Source organism: Xenopus laevis, chromosome 2S, assembly GCF_017654675.1.
Source record: "Xenopus laevis strain J_2021 chromosome 2S, Xenopus_laevis_v10.1, whole genome shotgun sequence".
Classification (NCBI taxonomy): domain Eukaryota; kingdom Metazoa; phylum Chordata; class Amphibia; order Anura; family Pipidae; genus Xenopus; species Xenopus laevis.
Genome location: NC_054374.1, coordinates 103,278,751 through 103,301,508, shown reverse-complemented (window position 1 = coordinate 103,301,508; position 22,758 = coordinate 103,278,751). Strand labels below are relative to the sequence as shown.

At 38.6% G+C, this 22,758-nt stretch overlaps 2 protein-coding genes across 3 annotated transcripts in view; one reads left to right on the top strand and one right to left on the bottom strand.

Annotated features, from left to right (window-relative positions):
- tmem255b.S (transmembrane protein 255B S homeolog) overlaps window positions 1–12,983 on the top strand; it is a 35,983-nt gene extending 23,000 nt beyond the window's left edge. The window contains exons 5-9 of the mRNA XM_041584214.1: window positions 9,833–9,913; window positions 10,510–10,595; window positions 11,322–11,481; window positions 11,846–11,989; window positions 12,719–12,983. Coding sequence (XP_041440148.1) covers window positions 9,833–9,913; window positions 10,510–10,595; window positions 11,322–11,481; window positions 11,846–11,989; window positions 12,719–12,886 — 639 coding nt within the window. The 3' untranslated portion in view covers window positions 12,887–12,983. The remainder of the gene's footprint in view (window positions 1–9,832; window positions 9,914–10,509; window positions 10,596–11,321; window positions 11,482–11,845; window positions 11,990–12,718) is intronic.
- Window positions 12,984–15,055: 2,072 nt separating this feature from the next.
- gas6.S (growth arrest specific 6 S homeolog) overlaps window positions 15,056–22,758 on the bottom strand; it is a 46,236-nt gene continuing 38,533 nt past the window's right edge. For both annotated transcript variants that reach the window (XM_018248310.2, NM_001093113.1), the window contains 5 exon segments: window positions 19,736–19,900; window positions 18,009–18,177; window positions 16,781–16,950; window positions 16,247–16,472; window positions 15,056–15,624 (listed from right to left, as the gene is read on the bottom strand). In XM_018248310.2, the coding sequence (XP_018103799.1) occupies window positions 15,473–15,624; window positions 16,247–16,472; window positions 16,781–16,950; window positions 18,009–18,177; window positions 19,736–19,900 (882 nt within the window). In that variant the 3' untranslated portion in view covers window positions 15,056–15,472.

The following is a 22,758-nucleotide window of genomic DNA, read 5'->3' as shown; positions in this document are numbered from 1 at the left end:
AAAGAGTGGTGGTTGTGAACAAATTTTTCGTAACCTGTTATCATTATGCAGTATTGGCCAGAACCTCTTAATGATTTTCTCAACCTAGAAACATGTCATGTTTGTGAATAAAGGCACCTTTTGCAGCAGACTTTGCAGTGCTTTATTGTATCCACACCTATTCATTGGATTTAAACATATTAAATATTGTACATGTAAATATCAATTGATTTTACCAGACTAATATTTTGTTTTTCCTCTTCTAAATTCATAATCATGGCAAAACAGATGCAGACACCTTAAAGGTATTAATCACATCAGGAATGAGCCACAAATCTACTTTGGTCCCTATGGGGACAACAGCATAATAACTTAATTAAATGAAACCCAATAATCCCAAAATAGGATATTTTAGTGCCCTTTTTTATTAATAAAAAATTTAACTGGCCAGCCAGACCTAAAATAAATTAATAATCATAGCGGAATTAATTGTGTGCCCCTCTATGTTTATTAATTTCTTTAAAATTTGGCCAGTCAGTTTTTCATTTAATTTTTTCATTAATAAAAAAGGCAAAAAAGTATCTTACTTTGGGATAATTGGGCTTCATTCAAACCTTAGGGTAGGATTATACGTTTTGTGTGCAATCCGTCACGCTGCAAAGATATACAAATGTCGGATGGTGTCAAGCGTTGATCTGACGTGACAGGACTGTTGGATGCAGCCGCTGTGAGCTGTGTCTGCATCCAACAGTCGCATTGAATCGGATCAAGACTGCGACACCGGCCAACATTTACGTGTCGAATCGCACAGAAAACGCCTGTGTAGTCCTACCCTTACTCCAACCAAACTTACTGCTTGCTGTCATTGACAAGATATCAGTCCCTTCTAGGCTCCATTGTTTCGGCTAGGGGAGCACAGGGGCAAAATCATCTAGCTGAAATCTGCTGGCTGATTTCAGCACTGCCGCAGCCAGTAGCATTCTCTTACCCATTGAATCGGTTTGGCTCGAACAGGCTTGGCGAGTTTTCTTCGAAGAACCGCACGTCTTTGCAATTTGAACTGAAATCCACTGAGGTCTGTTCATTTGTGACAAGCTGATTCAATGTGTAAGAGAGAGGAGGCAACTGCCCGTGGTAGAATTTTGGCCCCCTGATTTTGGCTTCCGCAGCACCAACGCTTCCCCTTTTAATCTGCCCTGTTATAAGTGCAGCAGGGTTAACACCTAAAGGGCAACTCAACCTCAAAATAAAAATGCACCTAGTAAAAGAAAACATAATTCTAAGCAACTTTCCAATATATATTTATTAATAGGGATGTCGCGGACTGTTCGCCTGCGAACTTGTTCGCGCGAACATCGACTGTTCGCGTTCGCCGAATGTTCGCGAACGTCACGCGACGTTCGCCAATTTGGGTTCGCCTTAGCTGGTGCTTTTTTTTGCCATTTCTCCCCCAGACCAGCAGATACATGGCAGCGAATCAGGAAGCTCTCCCTCCTGGACCACCCCCACACCCCCTGGACCACTCCCCTTCCATATATAAACTGAAGCCCTGCAGCGTTTTTTCATTCTGCCTGTGTGTGCTTGGAAGAGCTAGTGTAGGGAGAGAGCTGTTAGTGATTTGAGGGACAGTTGATAGTAACTCTGCTGGCTAGTAATCTACTTGATACTGCTCTGTATTGTAGGGACAGAACTCTGCAGGGATTTGAGGGACATTTTAGGTTAGGTAGCTTTGCTGGCTAGTAATCTACCTTCTACTGCAGTGCTCTGTATGTAGCTGCTGTGGGCACTGATCTCTTCTGATCTCATCTGCTGACTGCTGTAATAACCCAATAGTCCTTGTAAGGACTGCTTTTATTTTCTTTTTTGTTTTTTTTACTTTGCTACTATAAGAGCCCAGTGCTATTAGTCTAGCTGTGTTGGGGAGTGCTACTGTGCTGCTCCTAGTAGTTCAGCACCAACCAGAGTAATTTTTTTTTTTTAATATACATATATTTTTTTTTAATTTTACTTATCTTACTGTTCTTTAACGTGTCCAGTGCTGTTTGCTGTTCTTCATAGTAGTGCACCAATAGTAGTGCACTTGCAGGCATTATTTGCCCAGTGTGTTCTTCAAACAACTGCCACCTAGCTGTGTGAGCTTGTTCACATTCTGTCTAAATATCAATAATAATACCGTCTATAGAAACACCACCTGAGTGACGTTGTTCAAGCAGCAATAATATATTCCGTATCCACTGCTGTAGTAGTGTATACGTTGACCTTGTAGGCATTGTTTGCCCAGTGTGTTCTTCAAACAACTGCCATCTAGCTGTGTGAGCTTTTTCACATTCTGTCTAAATATCAATAATAATACCGTCTATAGAAACACCACCTGAGTGACGTTGTTCAAGCAGCAATAATATATTCCGTATCCACTGCTGTAGTAGTATATATGTTGACCTTGTAGGCATTGTTTGCCCAGTGTGTTCTTCAAACAACTGCCATCTAGCTGTGTGAGCTTTTTCACATTCTGTCTAAATATCAATAATAATACCGTCTCCAGAAACACCAACTGAGTGACGTTTTCCAAGCAGCAATAATATATTCCGTATCCACTACTGTATACGTTGCCCTTGCAGGCATTGTTTGCCCAGTCTTTAACCAAGTGCCACCTAGCTGTGTGAGCTTTTTCACATTCCGTGTCCAGAAACATCACCTGAGTGACGTAGTGTGATTTCTGCCCTTTACAGCACAAAACGCAGCGCTGTGTCAACAATGGATTTTTCAGATACATTTTTGCCCTTGATCCCCCTCTGGCATGCCACTGTCCAGGTTGTTGCACCCTTTAAACAACTTTAAAATCATTTTTCTGGCCAGAAATGTCTTTTCTAGCTTTTAAAATTCGCCTTCCCATTGAAGTCTATGGGGTTCGCGACCCGTTCGCATTTTTGACGCAAGTTCGCGAATATGTTCGCGAACTTTTTTTCCGACGTTCGCTACATCCCTGTTTATTAAAACATTTTCTGTGCTTATAAAATTGTTTGCAAAAACAATTGCTATTGAAAGCAGCTCAACTCCTGGTTGTTACTTTTTAAACAATGTTGCAAAAGTCTTAGTTCCCCAGCAAAGACAGGTCTGTTAATCAGCTGCCTTATCTTACATTGTATCAACAGTCTGAGCCATCAGGACAAAGAATAGAAAGGGACAAACACTGCTTTCAATAGCAATACTGTACATATGCAAATAACTTCAAAGGCATAGAAATGTGTAATGAATCAGTCAGGTAACATTTGGGAACCACTCTCAGCCTGCATAATAATTTACTACACTTTCAGCAAAAAAGATAACAGTGGTATGTCTTTCATTTCCCAGGAACATCTGAGTACTGGGGTGTTTTCTGAACAAATATTTTTAGTGAAGCAGTATTCAGTTGTATGATATTAAATCAAATGTAAAAAAAACTGGCTGTGCAAAAAATTGGGTACCCTTGTAATTTTGCCAATATAAATGAATGTAACTGCTCAATACTGATTAGTGTATTGAATTGTGTTGAATTAGCTCATTAAGCCTTGAACTTCATAGGCAGGTGTGTCCAATCATTAGAAAAGGTATTTAAGGTGGCCAATTGCAAGTTGTGCTTCTGTTTGACTCTCCTCTGAAGAGTGACAGCATGGGATCCTCAAAGCAACTCTCAAAACATCTGAAATTTATGCACCTGTCTAAAACTCCAAAGAATTAAGAGGGGTTCCCAAACTTTTTCATATGACTGTATATAAACTACAGTTACTTTAAAACACTTGAATTTTTTGGTGTTACTATTCCTTTAATACCCCTTAATACCCCTCCTTCTTCACACTCTGGAGAAGTACAGCCACACAATTCTATAACCACTGCAGTAGAAGCTTCAATAACTGAACTGATTTAAGGCAACATTTTAAAGGTACTAATCTAAACTAACAGCAGTGATAGCTAACACATATTTTATTGGGTAACATTTATTTTGCAATGAACAGTGACTACATTTTTAGACTTTAACAGGGCAATCAGAGAAAATGCAGAGCTAGGCGCAAAAGTTGACAGGCATATAAATGGGAGTCATTCATTGAACTGCTAACTGTGACCTTCAAGGAGACCAAGACAAAGCACAGCCAGAGAAGAAACTGTTCTGCACAGATGGAACCTGGTTATTTACAGTTTACTTTCATCTGTTTTTTTTTTTATCTTAAAACACTTATTAAAGATGTGGTTCCGTTGTCAGTTAACTTTTAGTATGTTATAGAATGTCTTATTCTAAACAACCTTTCTATTGGCCTTCATTTTTTCTTTTTTGTACTTTTTGAATTATTTGCCTTCTTATTGTCACTGTCCTGCTTTCAAATGGGGGTCACTCATCTAGAAAACTTTGTAAACGTTGTAAACACATTAATTGTTATTGCTACTTTTTATTATTCATCTTTCTCTTATGGACCTCTCTTATTCATATTCCAGTCTCTTATTCAAATCAATGTATAGAAACTAGGGTAATTTGGACCCTAGAAACCAGTTTGCTGGAATTGCTGAATGAAAATCTTAAAGTAATTGTTTAATATAAAAATAAAAACTGGGTAAATATATAGGCTGTGCAAAGTAAAAAATTTTCTAATATAGTTAGTAAGCCAATAATGTAATGTATAAAGGCGGGAGTGACTGGATCAGAACACAACTTCCTGCTTTGCAGCTCTCTTGCTTTCCACTGATTGGTTACCAGGCAGTGACCAATCAGTGACTTGAGGGGGGCCACACGGGTCATATTTGTTTGTTTTGAATCTGAGCTGAATGCTAAGGATCAATTGCAAACTCACTGAACTTTTAGTGTGGCCCCCTTTAAGTCATTGACTAACTCAGAGTTAGAGAGCTAAAAAGCAGGAAGTAGTGTTCTGACTATTATGTTAGACATCCAGTCACTCCAGCCTTTATAGATTACATTTTTGGCTAACTAACTATATTAGAAACATTTTTTATTTTGCACAGCCTATCTATTTAGCCAGTTTTTATTTCTACATTGAACTGTTCCTTTAATAACTCAAATACCACAAGTAATAACAATTAAAAACGAATTGCTAAGTGAGTGTTGCATGTGATCTAAGTGTTGCAGGTGAATTAAGTGTTAAGCAGCGTTTAAAACCTTAAGGCGTTCTGAGGAATTGCACTTGGGAGACTGTAAGTGCCCAGTGTAAATATGAGTGCTAGTGGGTTTGCTGGTATTACTCAGTGCATGTCTTGTCACATGTATGTGGTGTTGGAGCAGCAGTTCCATGCAGTATTTACATGTGAAAGATATAAGTGGGTTTTCATCTTGGAATCTGAACTGTAGACTCTAAGGGGGTAACTTGCAGCATTGAGGGCAGTGGCAAATGTGGGGGAGGAATGGAGGCTTGCAAGCAGGGGCCAGTCGAGTAAGGGGAGGAGAAGGGGCAGTGGAGGCTAATGAGGGAGGGCGGTCTGTTACAGTTACGAGGGGAAGTAAGGGACAGAAGGGTAGGGGGGCTGCTGCACAGCTTGTCCAAAACAACAGATTCGCAATTTTGTCTGAAGATGCTGGGGAGGAAAGCTCTGAACTGGAGTGTATGGAGCTGGCTGACTCTCTGAACACCCTGGGAGGCAGTGGCTCTAATATGGGTGGTGGGGGGAGTGCAAGGAAGGAAAGGCAGGTTTTAGTTATAGGGGATTCAATTATTAGAAAGGTGGATAGGGTAATCTGCTGTAAGGACCCTTCAATTTTCTCAGAGATATTACCTGTGCCACGAGCAACGCTAAGAAGACTGCAGGAGCTTATGGAGATTAATGTGTGGCGGAAAGATTTGTGTAGGGAGGAGGGTTTTTGGAGAACTGGGCTGATTTCTCAGTCGGCTACAGGCTCTTTGCTAGGAATGGGCTGCACCTCAATGATGATGGTGCAGTTGTTTTGGGAGAGAAGATGGCTAAAGGGTTGGACGAGATTTTAAACTAGGTGTGGGGGGAGGCTTCAGTAAAAGATTCAGTGTACAACAGGTTATATGAGATAGTGGGCAAAGGAAGGGAAAATGGGTGTGGAGATTTGGTTGGGGGTACTGTTAAAGATAGGGAGGACCATAGTCATATGTTCAATATGGTACCAGTATTAAATGTATGTTTGCAAATGCAAGAAGTCTTACTGGTAAAATGGGAGAGCTGGAGGGAAAATATGATGTGATTGGTGTGCCCGAAACATGGCTGAATGAGTCGCATGACTGGGCAGTTAATATCAGCGGCTATATTTTGTTTCAGAGGGACAGAGGCAATAGAAAAGGAGGAGAGTATGTCTGTTTGTTAGGCAGGATTTAAAAGCTTATAAAGGAGGAGGTGATGTTAGAAAATGAGGGGGCAGAAGTCTTATGGGTAGAGCTCTTCACCAATTGTAAAGACTCCAGCAAATTAATTGTAGGGGTATGCTTTAGACCCCCTAATGTAAGTGAGCAGGAGGAGGCTAAGCTCCTGATGCAAATAGAAAAGGCTGCTAGTTTGGGTAAAGTAATGATAATGGGGAATTTTAATTACCCAGATATTGACTGGAGCAACGGTACTGCCAGATCAGTTAATGGGAACAAATTTACAAACTTGTTGCATGACAATTTTATGGCACAGGTGGTTGAGGAGCCAACCAGAAAAAATGCTATTCTGGATCTAGTGATCTCAAATGACCCAGAACTTATAGCAAATGTGCAAGTCATTGAACCCATGGGTAATAATGACCATAATGTTATTTCATTTAATGTCTAGTGCAAAAGACAAATATACACTGGGGCAACAAAAACCATGAATTTCAGAAAAGCTAATTTTAGTGCCTCGTGGGCTGCCCATTGATTGGGGCATTATGTTTTCAGCTAAAAACACAGAACAGAATTGTTTGTCATTTAAAATGAAATCATTACTATTCCCTTAAGGAGTAAATGTAAAAGCACTAAGAATTACCTTCTGTGGCTTAATATAGAAGTAAAAAGGTTAACAGGAAAGAAGAGAAAGGCATTTGAAAACTACAATCTGTGGGGACAGAAGCTACAATATAAACACTATAATAAATGTTGTAAAAACGCAATCCGGAAGGCAAAGAAAGGAAATGAAGAGAGCATTGCGGCGGCGGCTAAGACTAACCCAAAAAAGTTTTTTGATTATATAAATAGTAAAAAGATGCGGGTTGAGAGTGTTGCTCCTTTAAATAATGGGACCAGTATGGTTGTAACAGATACAGAAAAGGCTTCTTTTCTTCAGTGCATACAATAGAGGAGTCTGAGTTCCCAGACTCACGTTATAGCTGCACTGATGGCTCAAATCATTCTAGTCAGTGGCTGACTCAGGATATGATTCATAAAGCTTTGATAAAAAATAATGTAAACAAGGCTCCAGGGTGTAAAAACATACAACCCTGGGTTTTAAGAGAGCTTAGTTCAGTTTTAGACCAGGCCCTATTTTCTGATTTTCTCAGATTCGCTTTCATCGGGTATGGTACCTATGGATTGGAGAAAAGCGGATACAAATTACATAACTATTCCTTATCCCAAACACCCCCGGTCCTAGGCATTTCAAATAAAAAATCCTGAACCTGTACTGCATAACTAGGTGACCATTACTCTCTGAGTTATTTTAATAATATAAATGTGAAGGAATTATGTCAAGATGGGCAATGAAAGTGCCAGTTGTGACATTCCAGATTTTCCCTTGAGCATCTGGTTTGAAGATAACCCAGACACATAATATATGCATTAGTCCAGGAGTCTGAATCCAAGCTTTTGGGTAGGGGCTACATTTCAGTTAAGTGCACCGATTTGCTTGTGAACTTCATGTGTAATTGCTTTGGCAACAGTAAATAGCCTCTGATTTATGGAGCATTATTTCAAGCACAGCAGACTAGCAGAGCACACATTACGCTTGCTTACACAGCATTTTGCTTCAATGCTTCATGAAATCCTTCATCTGTCTTGTAAAACCTCTATTATATACTGTTTGGTCAGAATACACTTAATTATGCCCTGATATTACTATGAATGACACAAAATATAACATGTCATTTTACGGTGTGACGGCGAATAAACAGTTTAATACAAACCAGAAAAAGCAAACTGGGCTATGACAGCAGTGCTGACACATTTCCATCTCTGTTTCCATGTCTTTTTGCAGAGGATACACAGTTAAACGGGACCTGTCATGTTAAGAAATAATTCCAAAACTTATTTTCTATTGGGTTAAAGCAAAATAAACTATGAGACATAAGGGAGGAGCAGGCAATATATGATTGACAACTAAGATTTCTAAAGACCTTTATAATGGGTATGGATGTTATCATGAAAAAGAATTTGGGTTTTGTATTTAATTTTAAAAAGGGGTTTTATTAAACAGGTTTTTATGTCTGTGTGATAGTTCCCCTTTAATGGGTTTCAGCAATCAGCAGTAAAAATACTAGTATTCTTATGAAATGATCTTTCTCCCCTGTTAATACAGTTGGAAACAAATACAGGTATGGTATCAGTTATCCAGAATGCTCAGGACCTGGGGGTTTACAGATAACGGATCTTTCCATAATTTGGATCTTCATACCTTAATTCTAATAGAAAATCATTTAAACATTAAATAAACCCAATAGGCTGGTTTTGCTTCTAATAAGGATTAATTATATCTTAGTGTGAATCAAGTACAAGGCACTGTTTTATTATTACAGAGAAAAAGGAAATCATTTAAAAAAATTTGGATTAATCGGATAAAATTCTATGGGAGATGGCCTTTTCATAATTCGGAGCTTTCTGGATAACGGGTTTCTGGATAACGGGTTTCTGGATAACAGATCCTATACCTGTACTATTTATACTTACCAGGCTCTTTAATTCCTGCTAAGAGGCAACCATATTGAAAAAAAATCTACTTCAACCCTTCAACACAACAACTTGTCACTGCTGACTTATTGGGAGGAACACAATAAATTGTACCAGAGGATCTCCTAGTTGACCCCAGATATGGGTGCATGCTCTTGTTGGGCATTAGGGGGCGCATTCCAGCATTGATTTTAATGGGCTGTTCTGGCGTTGTTGCTGCTCAATTTTGATCATCAACACTTCATAATGGAATTTTAGACTGAATAAGGTATCACCCACTACAAACCTGAGTATTTCCAGCATCATAAAACAAACTACATTCTTGTCCAAGTGCCACTTTGTAGAAGATGACATAATCTAATATGATCTTATCAGGGGCAGGGCTGCTATGTTGAGAAACCCACCTCAGGTGGCAGCAGCTACCTAGTTACTAGACATTCAGCACCCTCCTTCCACACTCCCCTCCACTCTCTCCTGTGACTGATGAGGATGCCTCAAAACTTTTGGGCTCCTCTCGCCTTACCACCTGCCCACTTGATCCCAAACTTCTCCTCAATGCCAATTCATGTCTAATCAAAGCCTTAACTCATCTATTTAATCTCTCGCTCTCAAATGGAATGTTTCCTTCTCAACTAAAACATGTTCTGAGAAAACCCTCTCTTGATCCTCCAATCTTGATAACCACCAACCTATCTCTCTGCTACCTTTCATCTCTAAACTACTTGAGCGCCTAGTTTACAACCAACTAACTTCATTTCTCTGTGATGATAACCTGCTGGACCCCAACAGCTAAAGCCAACAACCATTTCTCGCTACTAATCATGCTTTATCTCTCCACTGCATTTGACACTGTGTAATATAGTAAGTTAGGTTGAAAAAAGATATAGCTTTTATATGGAGAAAAACCTTAAAGTTTATGTATATATGTCTTTTTTTAACCTCAGCTACTGTGTTTCTCTGTATTTTTGTACCTAAAACATACCTTACATACGTATGTGTATTTTCTTTCCTAGGAACCTAGACCTTTGTATAATGGGAGATGCAAATTTTATGCAAGCGGATCTGGGATTGCATACGACCCTTACCAAACTGAAGTGAGTCCATTTAATACCTATTTCAGAGGGCAGCTCAAAAAGCCAGGTTTATATAAAAGTCTGTACAACTTACTGTATAAGGAGCACGTTTAGTTAAATAGAGCAGATTAGACGTGCAGCATGTCGATTTTACAGGCATTTCTGGGATAGGGTAAGAGTAGCTAGATCATTCCTTTAACTTTAAGCACCAAACAACAGAATCTGCAGCACAGATATGATTTTTTATTGTGGCAAGCTCATACAGTGTATGTTAGGTTACTGTTTATCTATGCCATGTTTGATATTTAATGGCAGCATGCAGCTCAGAAATATCAATAGGATCTTGGTTCTGAGGAGATTATAACAGGGCAGCTATAAAATAGACAAGATGCACATGCCATTGATTATTAGTTCAATATCATACAACGTGGTTGGAAAGAATCCAATGCAGTCTATAGCATGCACTGACTGAACTGATTACTAGAAAACAGCTAGTGAACAATGTACCATGGGAATTACCTAGCTCTTAAAGCACTCCTCTGATCCTTATGCTTTCTGAATACACTTGGTACTGTTTGTGGGGCTGCTTGCATTTCTTTACATTCTCTTCTCTGCAGGTGAAATGCTATAGAGAGGATGAGTCATGCCCACTACGAGTAAAAACCCATACATGTTACTGCTGTGATCTATACAACTGTGAAAGGTAGGATTCTCTATTGATCTAATTATCTACCTTGCAAGAATCAATCATGGAGTAACTTAAATCTCTCTGCTTAGCTGTAGGACCCCCCTTAAAGGAGAACTAAAGCCTAACTAAAGAAGTAGGCAACAAATGTTGAAACTTTAGGCTGGTGCAATAAGTTCAGTATGTAAAATATGGCATTTTTAACCATATTAATTTTAAGGGTTTAGTTCTCCTTTAATAGCAATGTCTACATTTTGTAACCTGCAATTAACTATACAGTAGAATGAATTGACCCGCAGGTGGTGCAGTTGTTACAAATAAACAATCAGTAAACAACTTAATAGCTTTGAAAAGGGGAAAAATATGCAACGTGCAAAGGTATACTGTATATAAAAGCACACTGGGCAATTTTCCATTTTTTTTTAAAGTTTATATATCCTTTAACGTTAATCAAATAAGGGCTCATTTATAAAATACATACAGTATATGCCTGCAACTAATAAGCGGTTCGTTTTCATCAGTCTACTACCAGATAGAATATCAAAGCAACAATCTGATTGGTTGCTATGGCCAACCTATATTTCTAAATGAGGCTCATGATCCGCACTCCTAGTGCTATAGGGCTTATTTACTAACATGGGTGCTATATGAAACCAGTGCACATTAGACTTCAATGCCATACTTTTTCCTGTATTCCCTATTCCCACCACTCATTAATCTGCTTTTTATTAATTTCTTGTACAGTCAAGATCCATTCTCCAGCTACTATGAATTTGTGGGTGTAAACAGCTGCCAGGATGCAGTACATTTATATCGACTGCTGTGGGCCTCTACTGTGCTGAATGTGGTGGGACTGTTCCTTGGCATTGTCACAGCTGCTATTCTGGGAGCCTTTAAAGACATGGTATGATATGAATTTTAGTTAGATATATACCATACAGGTCTGCTAAAAACCGAGATGCCAGTCAATTAAACCATGCACTATGCAGCATATCACTAGATTAGGGGTGTCAACTGCATCTCTCTCTGTTTAAAAATCCCTATCAGAATGACAGAAGATGTTGTAATTAGCAAAAAAATCCCAGTTTGCCAGGCCCTGTACTAGACTGGAACATTATAAATTAAAATAATAAATTAATAAATGAGTTAAAAATGTAATGGAGCCAGTGAGGTTGAGTTCTTTTAATAATCCTCAAGATCTAGTTGTGCTTTGCAGGAGCCAGGAGGCAAATCTAAATTTGTGTCGCCAGATTTGTTTTGTTTTCTAGGCACCAATGAACCAACTAAACTTCAACTCTGCACCACCTCCTCAGATTCTGTACAACCCAGCTCAGCAGATTCTAACGTACACAGGCTTCTGTTCTCCCACAGCAGCTCTTCCTTCCTATGCATCCTATCCAATGCCTATGCAGGTAAGGTAAAAATATATCTCACAACTACATAGATAACTGCAATGTACAAACATTTGGTTTTCCATGCAAGAAAAAGTAAAAGAATTATGTAAATTGATAAATGCAACAGTTGTTATGCTAGAATTAAAGTCGGATTTGACCTTTTGTGAACATCTTCCCATGCTCTCCCAGCTTACCTGATCTGAGGGCCTTCTCTTGCACTACCTTCATGCAGAGATTAGAAGAAGCTTTGCCAGTAGAATCAGGGCAATGCAAAGTTCAAGACCTGCTACACATGCCCTTGTTCTTTTGCATAGTATTCAAAATTATATATTTTTAATGAATACTATTAAATAGCCCAGGATGCTTATTTACACATAAAAGGTTAAATCTTTCTATGTCATTTTATAGCAAGATAATTCATTGTTTCTTCTTATATTGTTCTTTCTACTGTTCTAGCAGATGTCATAATTACTCTGAATCCTGTTATCTGGCTATGGTAGTAAATGTAAAATGTCTAAAAATATGTTTGTTTGTACCCCAAAACAGTGTGCGATGATAAGTTAAGCTTATTTAGAAAAAGGGTAATTGTGCAATGCTACCTTAGGGCTAGATTATATTGGTTTAGTGCTAGATTTCTCATGAAATACAAACCTAACATCATTTAAATAATACAAATAATTGCCATTTCTAATGTTATTATTGCATTCCTATGTCATAAGTGAATTATTAAATGTTTTTTTATTACAGTCGTCGGGCTGTTATCCAGCCATTTCATCTGCAGATATTTCTTTATCAGATGACATCCAGAATCCATCACAGTCCAACTCAATGAATGGCCTCGCTTCTAATGCAGCCGCTCACTATGCATCCAGCAATCTGTTACCAGGTGAAAAGCCACCACCATATGTCCCCTAATGAGAATACAAAGACTGAAAAGACACAGATAACTGCAGGAAACAAAGAAATAAAGGGCTTGAGAGTCATTCTAGAACACTGCTATGAAAGACATCCCAGAGAGGGTAATCAAAACAAAAAAATCCATAGTTATTTATTGTGGTATAATAGATTGAAATGTTTTGTTGTTTCATTTGTCCTTGAATTGAAATCTTACTATTCCTGTATAGAAAGCCATGATTCTATTCACAAGTAATAAATAACTCCCATAAAACTTGTATGATACAGTACTACTTAATCTACACACTGCTAGGCAAACATAGCAATGGATCTTAGCAGCCACAACGTTTTCAAGAAAAGTAGGGGCAGTAAAATGTGGGATTATCTAAAGCTGCATCATGCTGTGGACAAATTACATTTTTAAATTCCATTAAGCAATGTAAATGATTCAATGGTTATTGTGCACTAATGACATGGCGTTGAGTAGTGGAGGAGCCAGTTAATTTTTAGGAGAGAGTGGAATAAATCCAGAAGCAGAAATGAAGGTGGGCTGAAGAGTAGAATTGTAAAAGGCCATTTATGAGAAGGTAGCAGTAGTCTAAGGTGGACCCAATGAGTTGAATTAGTTACTGTTACAGTGTGTTGTTGTTGCTTGACACACTTTTATATATAAAACCTTTAATGCACTAGGTTATATTTCCTGAAATATAGAGATGATTGTATTTCAAATATAGATGATTTTATACATTTAAATGGCATAGAAAGACACGAATATTATAGCTAGAAAATATTTATCTTATACAGTACATTGGGCATAATTTTCTAGCCCAGAAATAAAGCAGTACAATAACAGTGAAGATTCATACCTCTAAAGCTCAACACCTTTTGGTTCTTCTTGCCCTTTTTTACTTTTGTTGTAGGCACTGCACGTGGTTGGCAGCACCAGGCTTCTCTTTGTATTCAATAGATGTGCTCAGGTTCATAGCAACATTCTTTGTGCATGCCCTATGATATCAACAGAAGAGGGATAGAAAGAGATTCTGGTGCCAAATCTACTAAAAAGGCATACCACAATGAGCACTTACAAATTCTGATATTTCACGATGATCATCTATATCTGTACCCCCAGGAGTCATCATATTAAAGGAACAGTAAAAACAAAAAATTAACGTTTTTGAAAAGAATTAAATTATTATGTACGGTTGCCCACTACTATAGTTATATATAAACGAGCTGCTGTGTATCCATGGGGGCAGACATTTAAAGCTGAAAAAGGACAAAACGCACAGGACACACAGCAAATAACAGATAAACTCTGTATTCTTACAATGGAATTCTTCAGAGCAGATCTGTTATCCACTGTATATCCTGTGCTTCAATGGCTGCCCCATGGCTACACAGCAGCTTGTATATATAACTATAGTAGTGTTTCTGAAACAAACACACCATTTACACCAGCACACCAGTACATTATATTTGCATTCTATTCAAACATTTTTCATTTTTTGGCATTATTGTTCCTTTAAAAGACTGTTAAGTTGTCTGGAATGATAATATTTGAAACGCTCATAACAATAAGGGTGAATGCCACCAAATCCACATAAATTACAAACCAGCTGACATTCTTCTTTATTATAATCGGTATGGATACATCTTTACTTTATTGGTCACAGTATTTGATCTTTGTTTTACTTATGTTAATATTAACTTGATTAAGTTGATCTAATACCTGACATCAACACTTTTTTCTTTTATGTTATTAAACTTGTAATTCTGAATAAAGAATTTTGAAAAAAAAGGCATACCACAGCAACCAATGATATTTTTGCCTTTCCTTTTATAATTTATGGGTGGGGATTGTACCTTAAAGCTACAATAGCAGCCCTATACAAAATATAAATAGTTTGTAGCCTAAATCTGGATATAGCAAGAGATAAAAGCTTTTGAAATACCTGTTGAGTGAGGACCACATTGGCATGTTGTGGTCCTTGCCCAATGGGTCTCTGTGGACCCCCATAATGTTCCAATCACTGGCCCACAGTTCAATGATTAGGTCAGCCCAATGGGGCCCAATGCATGAGTAGCCTAATCTGGTAAAGATAAGTGTATGGCCATCTTAATTATTTGAGAGGCTTTAGTGGCCTTTTAAATATGAATTCAGTGAATACACACAACAATTTCCAAATAACAATGCACTTGATTAAAAAATGTTTAATTAAAAAAAGTTAAATTGTTAATTACAAAGCAGTGTTTGTCATTAAAAATATAACACATTTTCCAGTTTTTTTTTTCGTGTGAAAGTTACAAGATTACAACAATCCATAACTGTACTTTAACTCACCTGTCCATGACATACAAACCAAAATGGCCACAATGTTCTGATACTTAATATTAGGATATTTTTAAAAACTATTTACAAATATATTACAAACTTGAACCACAACTTAAAGGCATAACATGAAAAAAACGGTTTCACACGGTGTAAAAATCAGCAGGTCCTCCTTAACTTCAGTGTTTTAAGAAACTATACAAACAATACTGCAAGTCTGAATAATTTATATAAAAAAAGTAATTTGGAATATTTGGTTAAGTGAAAAGGCAATGAACTTATTTGCCTGATTTAATCGGAGGGCAAGAGTGTGATGTGATGTCATTGTGCTTGTATACAGCATCATCCAAATCTAGTGGTTTATTCTGAATCTTCATTGTCATACAGCCATGGTAGAATGCAGTGACTGGAGTCGCAGTTACAGCAACATCTGTTTAATACAGAAAGAGAAATCCAAGTCAGACACATATACAAAACACAATAAAATTCCTGTTGTATAATTCTCTGTGCTTGTATAAAACAGGACTATTTACTTATTGGGTATAGCCCACATACTGTAGAGTTTAGTAATCTACAGGCCGCTTGGACTGATCTGCCACCATACCTATCAACATGGGATTACTGTTTAAAGAGAATGGTGATAAGGTAATATCAAGATATACATAAGCAGCCATATAGGTGAAGGCAAATTAGTTGTGCTCAGGAAAAGTTTGATCTGAGTGAATATTAATGTTGTATTAAGCTTGTTGTTTTTATATTACAAATGGTGTTGGGTTAGACTAAGTCTACTATTTCACAAATACAATTCCTTCAAAAGCAATTTTGAGAAGGAATGGCTTGGGAGGCTGAAACTCTGGACTCAGCATGTCCTCCATATAATTCCTGGAAAGGACTATTCTGTGAAGGTCTTCTAGCCTAGGGTTCATGTAATACACTGAACCTCGGCCACTTAACCAGCCACACTAAGCTTTTGAGCTTTATCAGGCAAGGACTCACTAAAAATCCCATGCCACATGCCATGTACATACACCGTTAAACAAGTATATCCTCACCTGGCAATCCTCCAACATATGTCTGTACACCCTTTCCCAAATGGTCATTCAGCAAATGCAAAGTCGTCCTCATCTGTGATTCAGGCAGTTCCTTCTGTCCGAGAGTCCCATCAAAGGAAAGGAATAGATCATTGATACTAGCTGAAATCTCCACAATATGTTCACTGTCACAAACCTGGACTTCTATTCTGGACACAACAATGTTCTCTATAGAGAGAATAAGGAACTAGAAGAAAAACAATGCAGAGGAGAAATAGTTATTAAATTGTTTTAATTGTGCCAGACAGAATCTGTAATATTACCAACTCCCTGACAAAGAAGCAACAAAGAAATTACAGTATTCAGTACCAGTGATTCTTTCATATGTGTTCCTGTGTACATATTGTTTCTGAAAAAAAATTGTTCAGTTTTCACTACTCTCCCCCATGTGACATTGTACACATCAGAGTACAACCAAGATGCAATGTATACAAAAATACACATTATTCGTCTGCTCAACTTATGCGGAAAGATTTATCTGTAGACTATACTTACTTGTCTTTTAATTTTTGCAGAGGAGTGGTAGTCAATCAGAGCTAAAGATAAAGGGACAACCATGTCCTTTGAAACCAAAGCAAACAGGACACCAGTATCAGTAGCTGGATTTATTTGTGCGTTAACCTCTACTCTCCAGTTTGCCTCAGTTTCTTCCTTTGATGGATATGCTGAAATAAATGAGAAAAATGGTAAGAACAAAGTAAATTCATATTGGCTTGGAGGCATGTTTTGGTTGCATAGTAATCAGACGTACTGCCAAACAAAGCCTCCTTTAGACTGCAAATCCACATAGGGCTACCAAATACCCAATCACAGCCCTTATTTGGCACCCCATGAATTTTTTTATGCTTGTGTTGCTCCCCAACACTTTTATTGTTGAATGTAGCTCATCTGTAAAAAAAGAATTGGGGACCCCTGCACTACATGGTCAAAAGTTTCAGTCCACATTTTTGCCCAAACTGATGTTATTAGGAAAATGACTACCAGCCCTAAAATTGCATGTCATTAGTTGGAAAACTGTTTCCAGAAGCACTGTCAGCTATAAAACTATTGGTTAGGAACATGTTTTTTTCTTAAACAAGGAGTAGCCACATGTTAACAGTTATATATGGTGTATAAGGTCTCCATAATTGGACACTGGAGCAGCGGACACACTCTCTGCAGTAATAAATTCAGCTTCACTGTATGGAAATCGTATAAATGACACTGGGTTTGGTGCATGTGAGAAAATGCTAGCTGCCTTAGAGCACAATATCAACTGTAAAGTTTGGTGAAGAGCACTTATGGTCTGACCACTAGTTCCAGCCAAACGAGCAGATCTGAGCCCAGTTTGGCCACCCAGATGCTGGGGCCAACAATTAGATCATATGGAGGGGGCCTACAGACAGGTTGAGAACCGCATTAGTCAATGCAGTCCTTGTCAGGTGGCAAAAATAAATCTGACGATGGATACTTAGTCATATATCAGGACAGGTTTGCCAGAAATTGTTGGGGCACGACTGGAAGGGAGGGAACCTGGGGGGATTCAAGAGGGTAACTGGAGCTTTAACTGTAATTGATTAGTGAATGCTTAGTGTCACCACCCCGATCCACCAGAAAGTTAAGTTTGGGACTCGGATTAAGGCTTACCTGCTGCAAACATCGCTTCATACTAGAGGCTCCCCCCCCACCCAGTAACAAAATGTAGCTCAAAGAGGGAGGTTTTAGTAGTAGTTGTAATTCTTACTGTAATCTATGTGGAACAGGGCAAATCCTCTACCAGGGAAAAAAGAACCTCTTCCAGCAACTAAGAAACATTGCATTTTTTCTGACATCCTCACTGTCTCTTGAATCGATGTATCTTCACCATTTAACCAGTTCCAGTTGCGCATGCAGCCATCAAGGCGTGGGTTTATCTGGGGGCAGAGACAGGGGAGAAAGGGAAAACAGATGAAATGGCAGAAGATTGCTGGGATTTGTAGTTTTACAACCTTGGACAAACTAGATACTGCATATCCTTGATTTATAAATGAGCCCTGTGTCACTGTCCCACAGTTCCAATGCAAAGTACTACATTTCAGACATGGATTTAGCCTGTTTTCTTGTTGAGAATTGTATTAAGCAAGTTTGCATCCCATTGATTTGTATCGCCCATCGACAAAACGTTTCTTCTTCAGGCAACTGCCTTCCTGTCACTAGAATCTAAATCGCCGGTGGGATGACACTTGGGGGCAAATTTATTAAAGGGCGAAGTGACTAACGCTGGCGAAAATTCACAAGCGTGAAGTCATTTCGCAACTTCGCAAGTTTACTATCAGTCACCCTGGCAAAAATTTGGCAGCAATGATGATAGCCTAGCTCAAATTCGCACCCTAACGCTGGCGAAGTTGCACTCTGGCATAGGGGGCAAAAATATGCAAATTTACTAACATTGGTCTTTTTCTGAACGTGACCTCCTTCGCCAAAGTTTACTTCACCAGGTTAGAGCAGGCGAAGTGCAATAGAGTAGGTAGGAGTTTTTAAAAAAAAAGTTGAAAAATGTTCTAAGTCCCAAAATAGTTGGCATTTTTTGGGTGGTAGGCTGAAAAAGATCGACATTTTTTTTAGGGTGCCCACCTTCCCCCCTACATTTGTGGCACCTTAACTATACTGTGGGCAAATGTGTAGGGCATTAGAACACCTAAATAAACTTTTATTAAGTTTCCCTGCACTTGTGAAGTGTTCTGTATGCGCTGCTGCATACACATCCATTGAATTTCAAATTTGGTGCCATATGCAAATTAGCCTTCGCTAGCGCAACTTCGGACCGCTCATCGTAACTTCACTAGCGCAACTTCGGAAATGATCGGTAACTTGCGCGGAACTTCAGATTTTCGTGAATTTGCGATGTCCTGGCGAATCTACGCCTGGCGAAGTTCAGCGAGACAACGCTTGCGGATCTACGGAGGTTTGCCCCTTGGAGCGATTAGTTTACTGATGTCGCCCGAAGTTGCCTATGAGGAAACTTCAGAAAGCCGAAGTGATCCGACTGCCATCCCTCCGCGATTTACATTCTAGCCGGCGTGGAGGCAGTTTGGGGGAGATTAGTCGCCTGAAGAAGAATCGATTTGTCGATGGGTGACTAATCTCCCGAAAAAGCAGCGTGTGAGCTAACCTTTAACAGAAGTCTGCACAGCATACTTAGTCAAATAGACATCTATGTTATTCATAGGATCAGTTTTTTAAAACAATATTTTAAATGAATATTCTACTTTAAAATATAAAAACATTAAGGCCACATTTTGTCCCTTTCTGCAATTGTAAGGATGTTGCAATTCATGAGTCAAAGTATCTGGAAGGTCAAGAGACTGAAATCGCTGTATTAAATATGCTAGATATTGTTGAAAAAATTTCAACATGCAGGAACCGGACTACAAAATTAAAGTATAATGGTCACTGTCAGCCATGATTCATAGCACTCATAATTGCACTTACCGATTGGATGAGCTCACTGCTTTTAAAAGGAATGCCTCCAACTGTTAAATTCAGCTGGTATAATCCTTTGTCTACACTAAACAGATCTCCAGACGCTGCTATTTTCATGACTGCATCTTTGTTAACCTTGATAACTAGATTTCGGTCCAGTTCTTCAACAGAAATCTGCAGGGAAAAGCACACATCAGAACAAATACAATTAACAAATGAAACATTTCTATTCACATAGTAACATATTAACATTTTCTTTACATACATACAATAATACATCTGTTTTTATCCCTTCTTTTGATTAAATAGTTGCTAATTTTAACATTATTCGCAACAAAAAAATATATACCGTATATACTCGCGTATAAGCCGAGTTTTTCAGCACCCAAAATGTGCTGAAAAACTCAAACTCGGCTTATACGCGGGTCATACCTTTCCGCGGCCCCAGCAGGACTGCCTGTGACTGCCTGTGTCGCCGCCCGGAGCAGGTCCAGGAGCTCCGGGCGGCGCGTCCTTCCCTGCCGGCGTTCGCTTTCAAAATGGCGGCGCCCATGGCCGCCACGTGGGTAGCGGCGCCGGGTCACGTTTTACTGTGACAGAGGGAAGGACAGAGGGAAGAGCAGCAGACGTGAGTGCCGGGGTGGGGAGAGCGACGGGGTGGGGAGAGCGACAGATGGGGAGGGCAGGGGGGGGAAGTGGCAGAGGGAAGCAAACATGAAATGGGGGTGGCAGAGGGAAGCAAACATGAAATCCGGGCGGCGACACAGTCAGTCACAGACAGTAACAGGTACCTGCCCAGTGTCCCCCAATTGTTGCGGCCGGGTCACATTCACATTTTGAAATCTGACATGGGGCCCCTAGGCTTATACACGAGTCAATACATTTTTCCAGTTTTCTTAGGTAAATTAGGTACCTCGGCTTATACACGGGTCGGCTTATACACGAGTATATACGGTAATATCAAATGGAGCAGTTAAAAACCCTCTGCATTTATCTACTTGTGTTTGCTATATCTACCAAGAAAATGGTGTTTGCTTCTTGTCACAGTTATTTTTTTTATATGGACAAGGATAATGTATTACAGGGTTATATGAATAACATACAGTAATACAGTAGGTAGGTACAAACAAGTTACAAGTATGGGACCTGTTATCCAGAATGACCTGGGGTTTTCCAGATAATGGATCTTTCTGTAATTTGGATCTTCATATCTTAAGTCTACTAGAAAATCATATAAACATTAAACAAACCCAATAGGTTGGTTTTGCTTCCAATAAGGATTAATTATATCTTAATTTGGATCAAGTACAAGGTACTGTTTTATTATTACAGAGAAAAAAAATACTTTTTAAAAACTTGGATTATTTGGATAAAATGGAGTCTATGAGAGATGGCCTTTTCGTAATTTGGAGCTTTCTAGATAAAGGATTTCTGGATAAAGGGTCCCATTCCTGCAGTTAATATACAGTTGCATGGTAGCAAGCAGAAGCCTATAGCTACAAAGAAAATTGCAGTCACAAAACAGTCACATCTGGAATCAATGACAATAAAAACAAATCTTTACACACTGTTCACTAAATAAGGTTGAAATATAGTGTTCACCTAATCAGTTCTCTAACTATCTGCATTTGCATACACTTTATATAAACATACATATAACTCTGTTTCACTGTACTCTAAGGAAACTATTTGCTAAATTTATTTTCTTGGTTCTTAGGATCAGGTCAATAAGACTGTTCACAGACTCTCTAAACTCTTTGATAGCTTGAAATGGTAATTTTAAGGACAGATAAGGTCAGTCTTGAAATTGTGCAACAGGTTTATGTTACGTGAGCCAATGCATCGGCCTCCCAAGATGAAAGAATTTATTGGGGGCATGGAGAATGTAGTGGAAAAACAGATACTAAACTTACGGGAAGTGTGAAGAGTACATCTGTAGAATTGATTTGGCCTGATGACTTCCTACCGCAAACCCATTACCATTAATATAAACCGGTTTGTGCCCCCACTGTAAATGTATTTAGACTGTCAAAAGCATAACTACAGAATTCACCTAGGAAACATTAAAAGTACATTTAAAAATATAAATGATTAGTAGAGGTGATAGGTCTAACGTTTGTTTTGCAATGCTTGGGCTTGGAATGTCAATGATTATCAGGTGGCTTGGCCTTAATTACTAGAAACTGGACTGCAGTTTGTGAAATCAGAATGGAGAGTTAAAAGAAAGCCAAGCGATAAAAAGTAAAACATCACAGTCAAATTATTTTGTGTTTGTGTGTAAATTTACCACTTCTACTAGGGATGCACTGAATCCAGTATTCGGTTCGGGATTCGGCCAGGATTCGGCTTTTTTCAGCAGGATTCAAATTTGGCCAAATCCTTCTGCCAGGCCGAACCAAACCCTAATTTGCATATACAATTAAGGGGCTGGGAGGGACGTTTTAATCACAAAACAAGGAAGTAAAAAATGTTTTCCCCTTCCCACCCCCAATTTACATATGCAAATTAGGATTCGGATTCAGCTCGGTATTCGGCCAAATCTTTCACGAAGGATTCAGGGGTTCGGCCGAATCCAAAATAGTGGATTCGGTGCATCTCTAACTTCTACATAAAATTAAGTTTCTTAGGGTGTATGCATAGGATTACATCCCCTCTGACCCCAAAAGTCTGAGTTAATAGCATAAAACTACTTAGCAGTACAGGTATGGGACCTGTTATCCAGAATCTTTAGGACCTGGGGGGTTCCGGATAACCGATAAGTCTAATAGAAAATCATGTAAACATTATATTAATCCAATAGGTTTTGCTTCCAATAAGGATTAATTATATCTTCGTTTGGATCAAGTACAAGCTACTGTTTTATTATTACAGAGAAAAAGGAAATATTTTGTCTTTGGAAGACAGCCTTTCCATGATTTGGAGCATTCTGGATAATTGGTTTGCAGATAAGGGATCCCATGCCTGTACCCATATTTTTCAAAATCTAATGGACTTTATTAACCACATCTTTGTTAATGCAATATTCAGATATA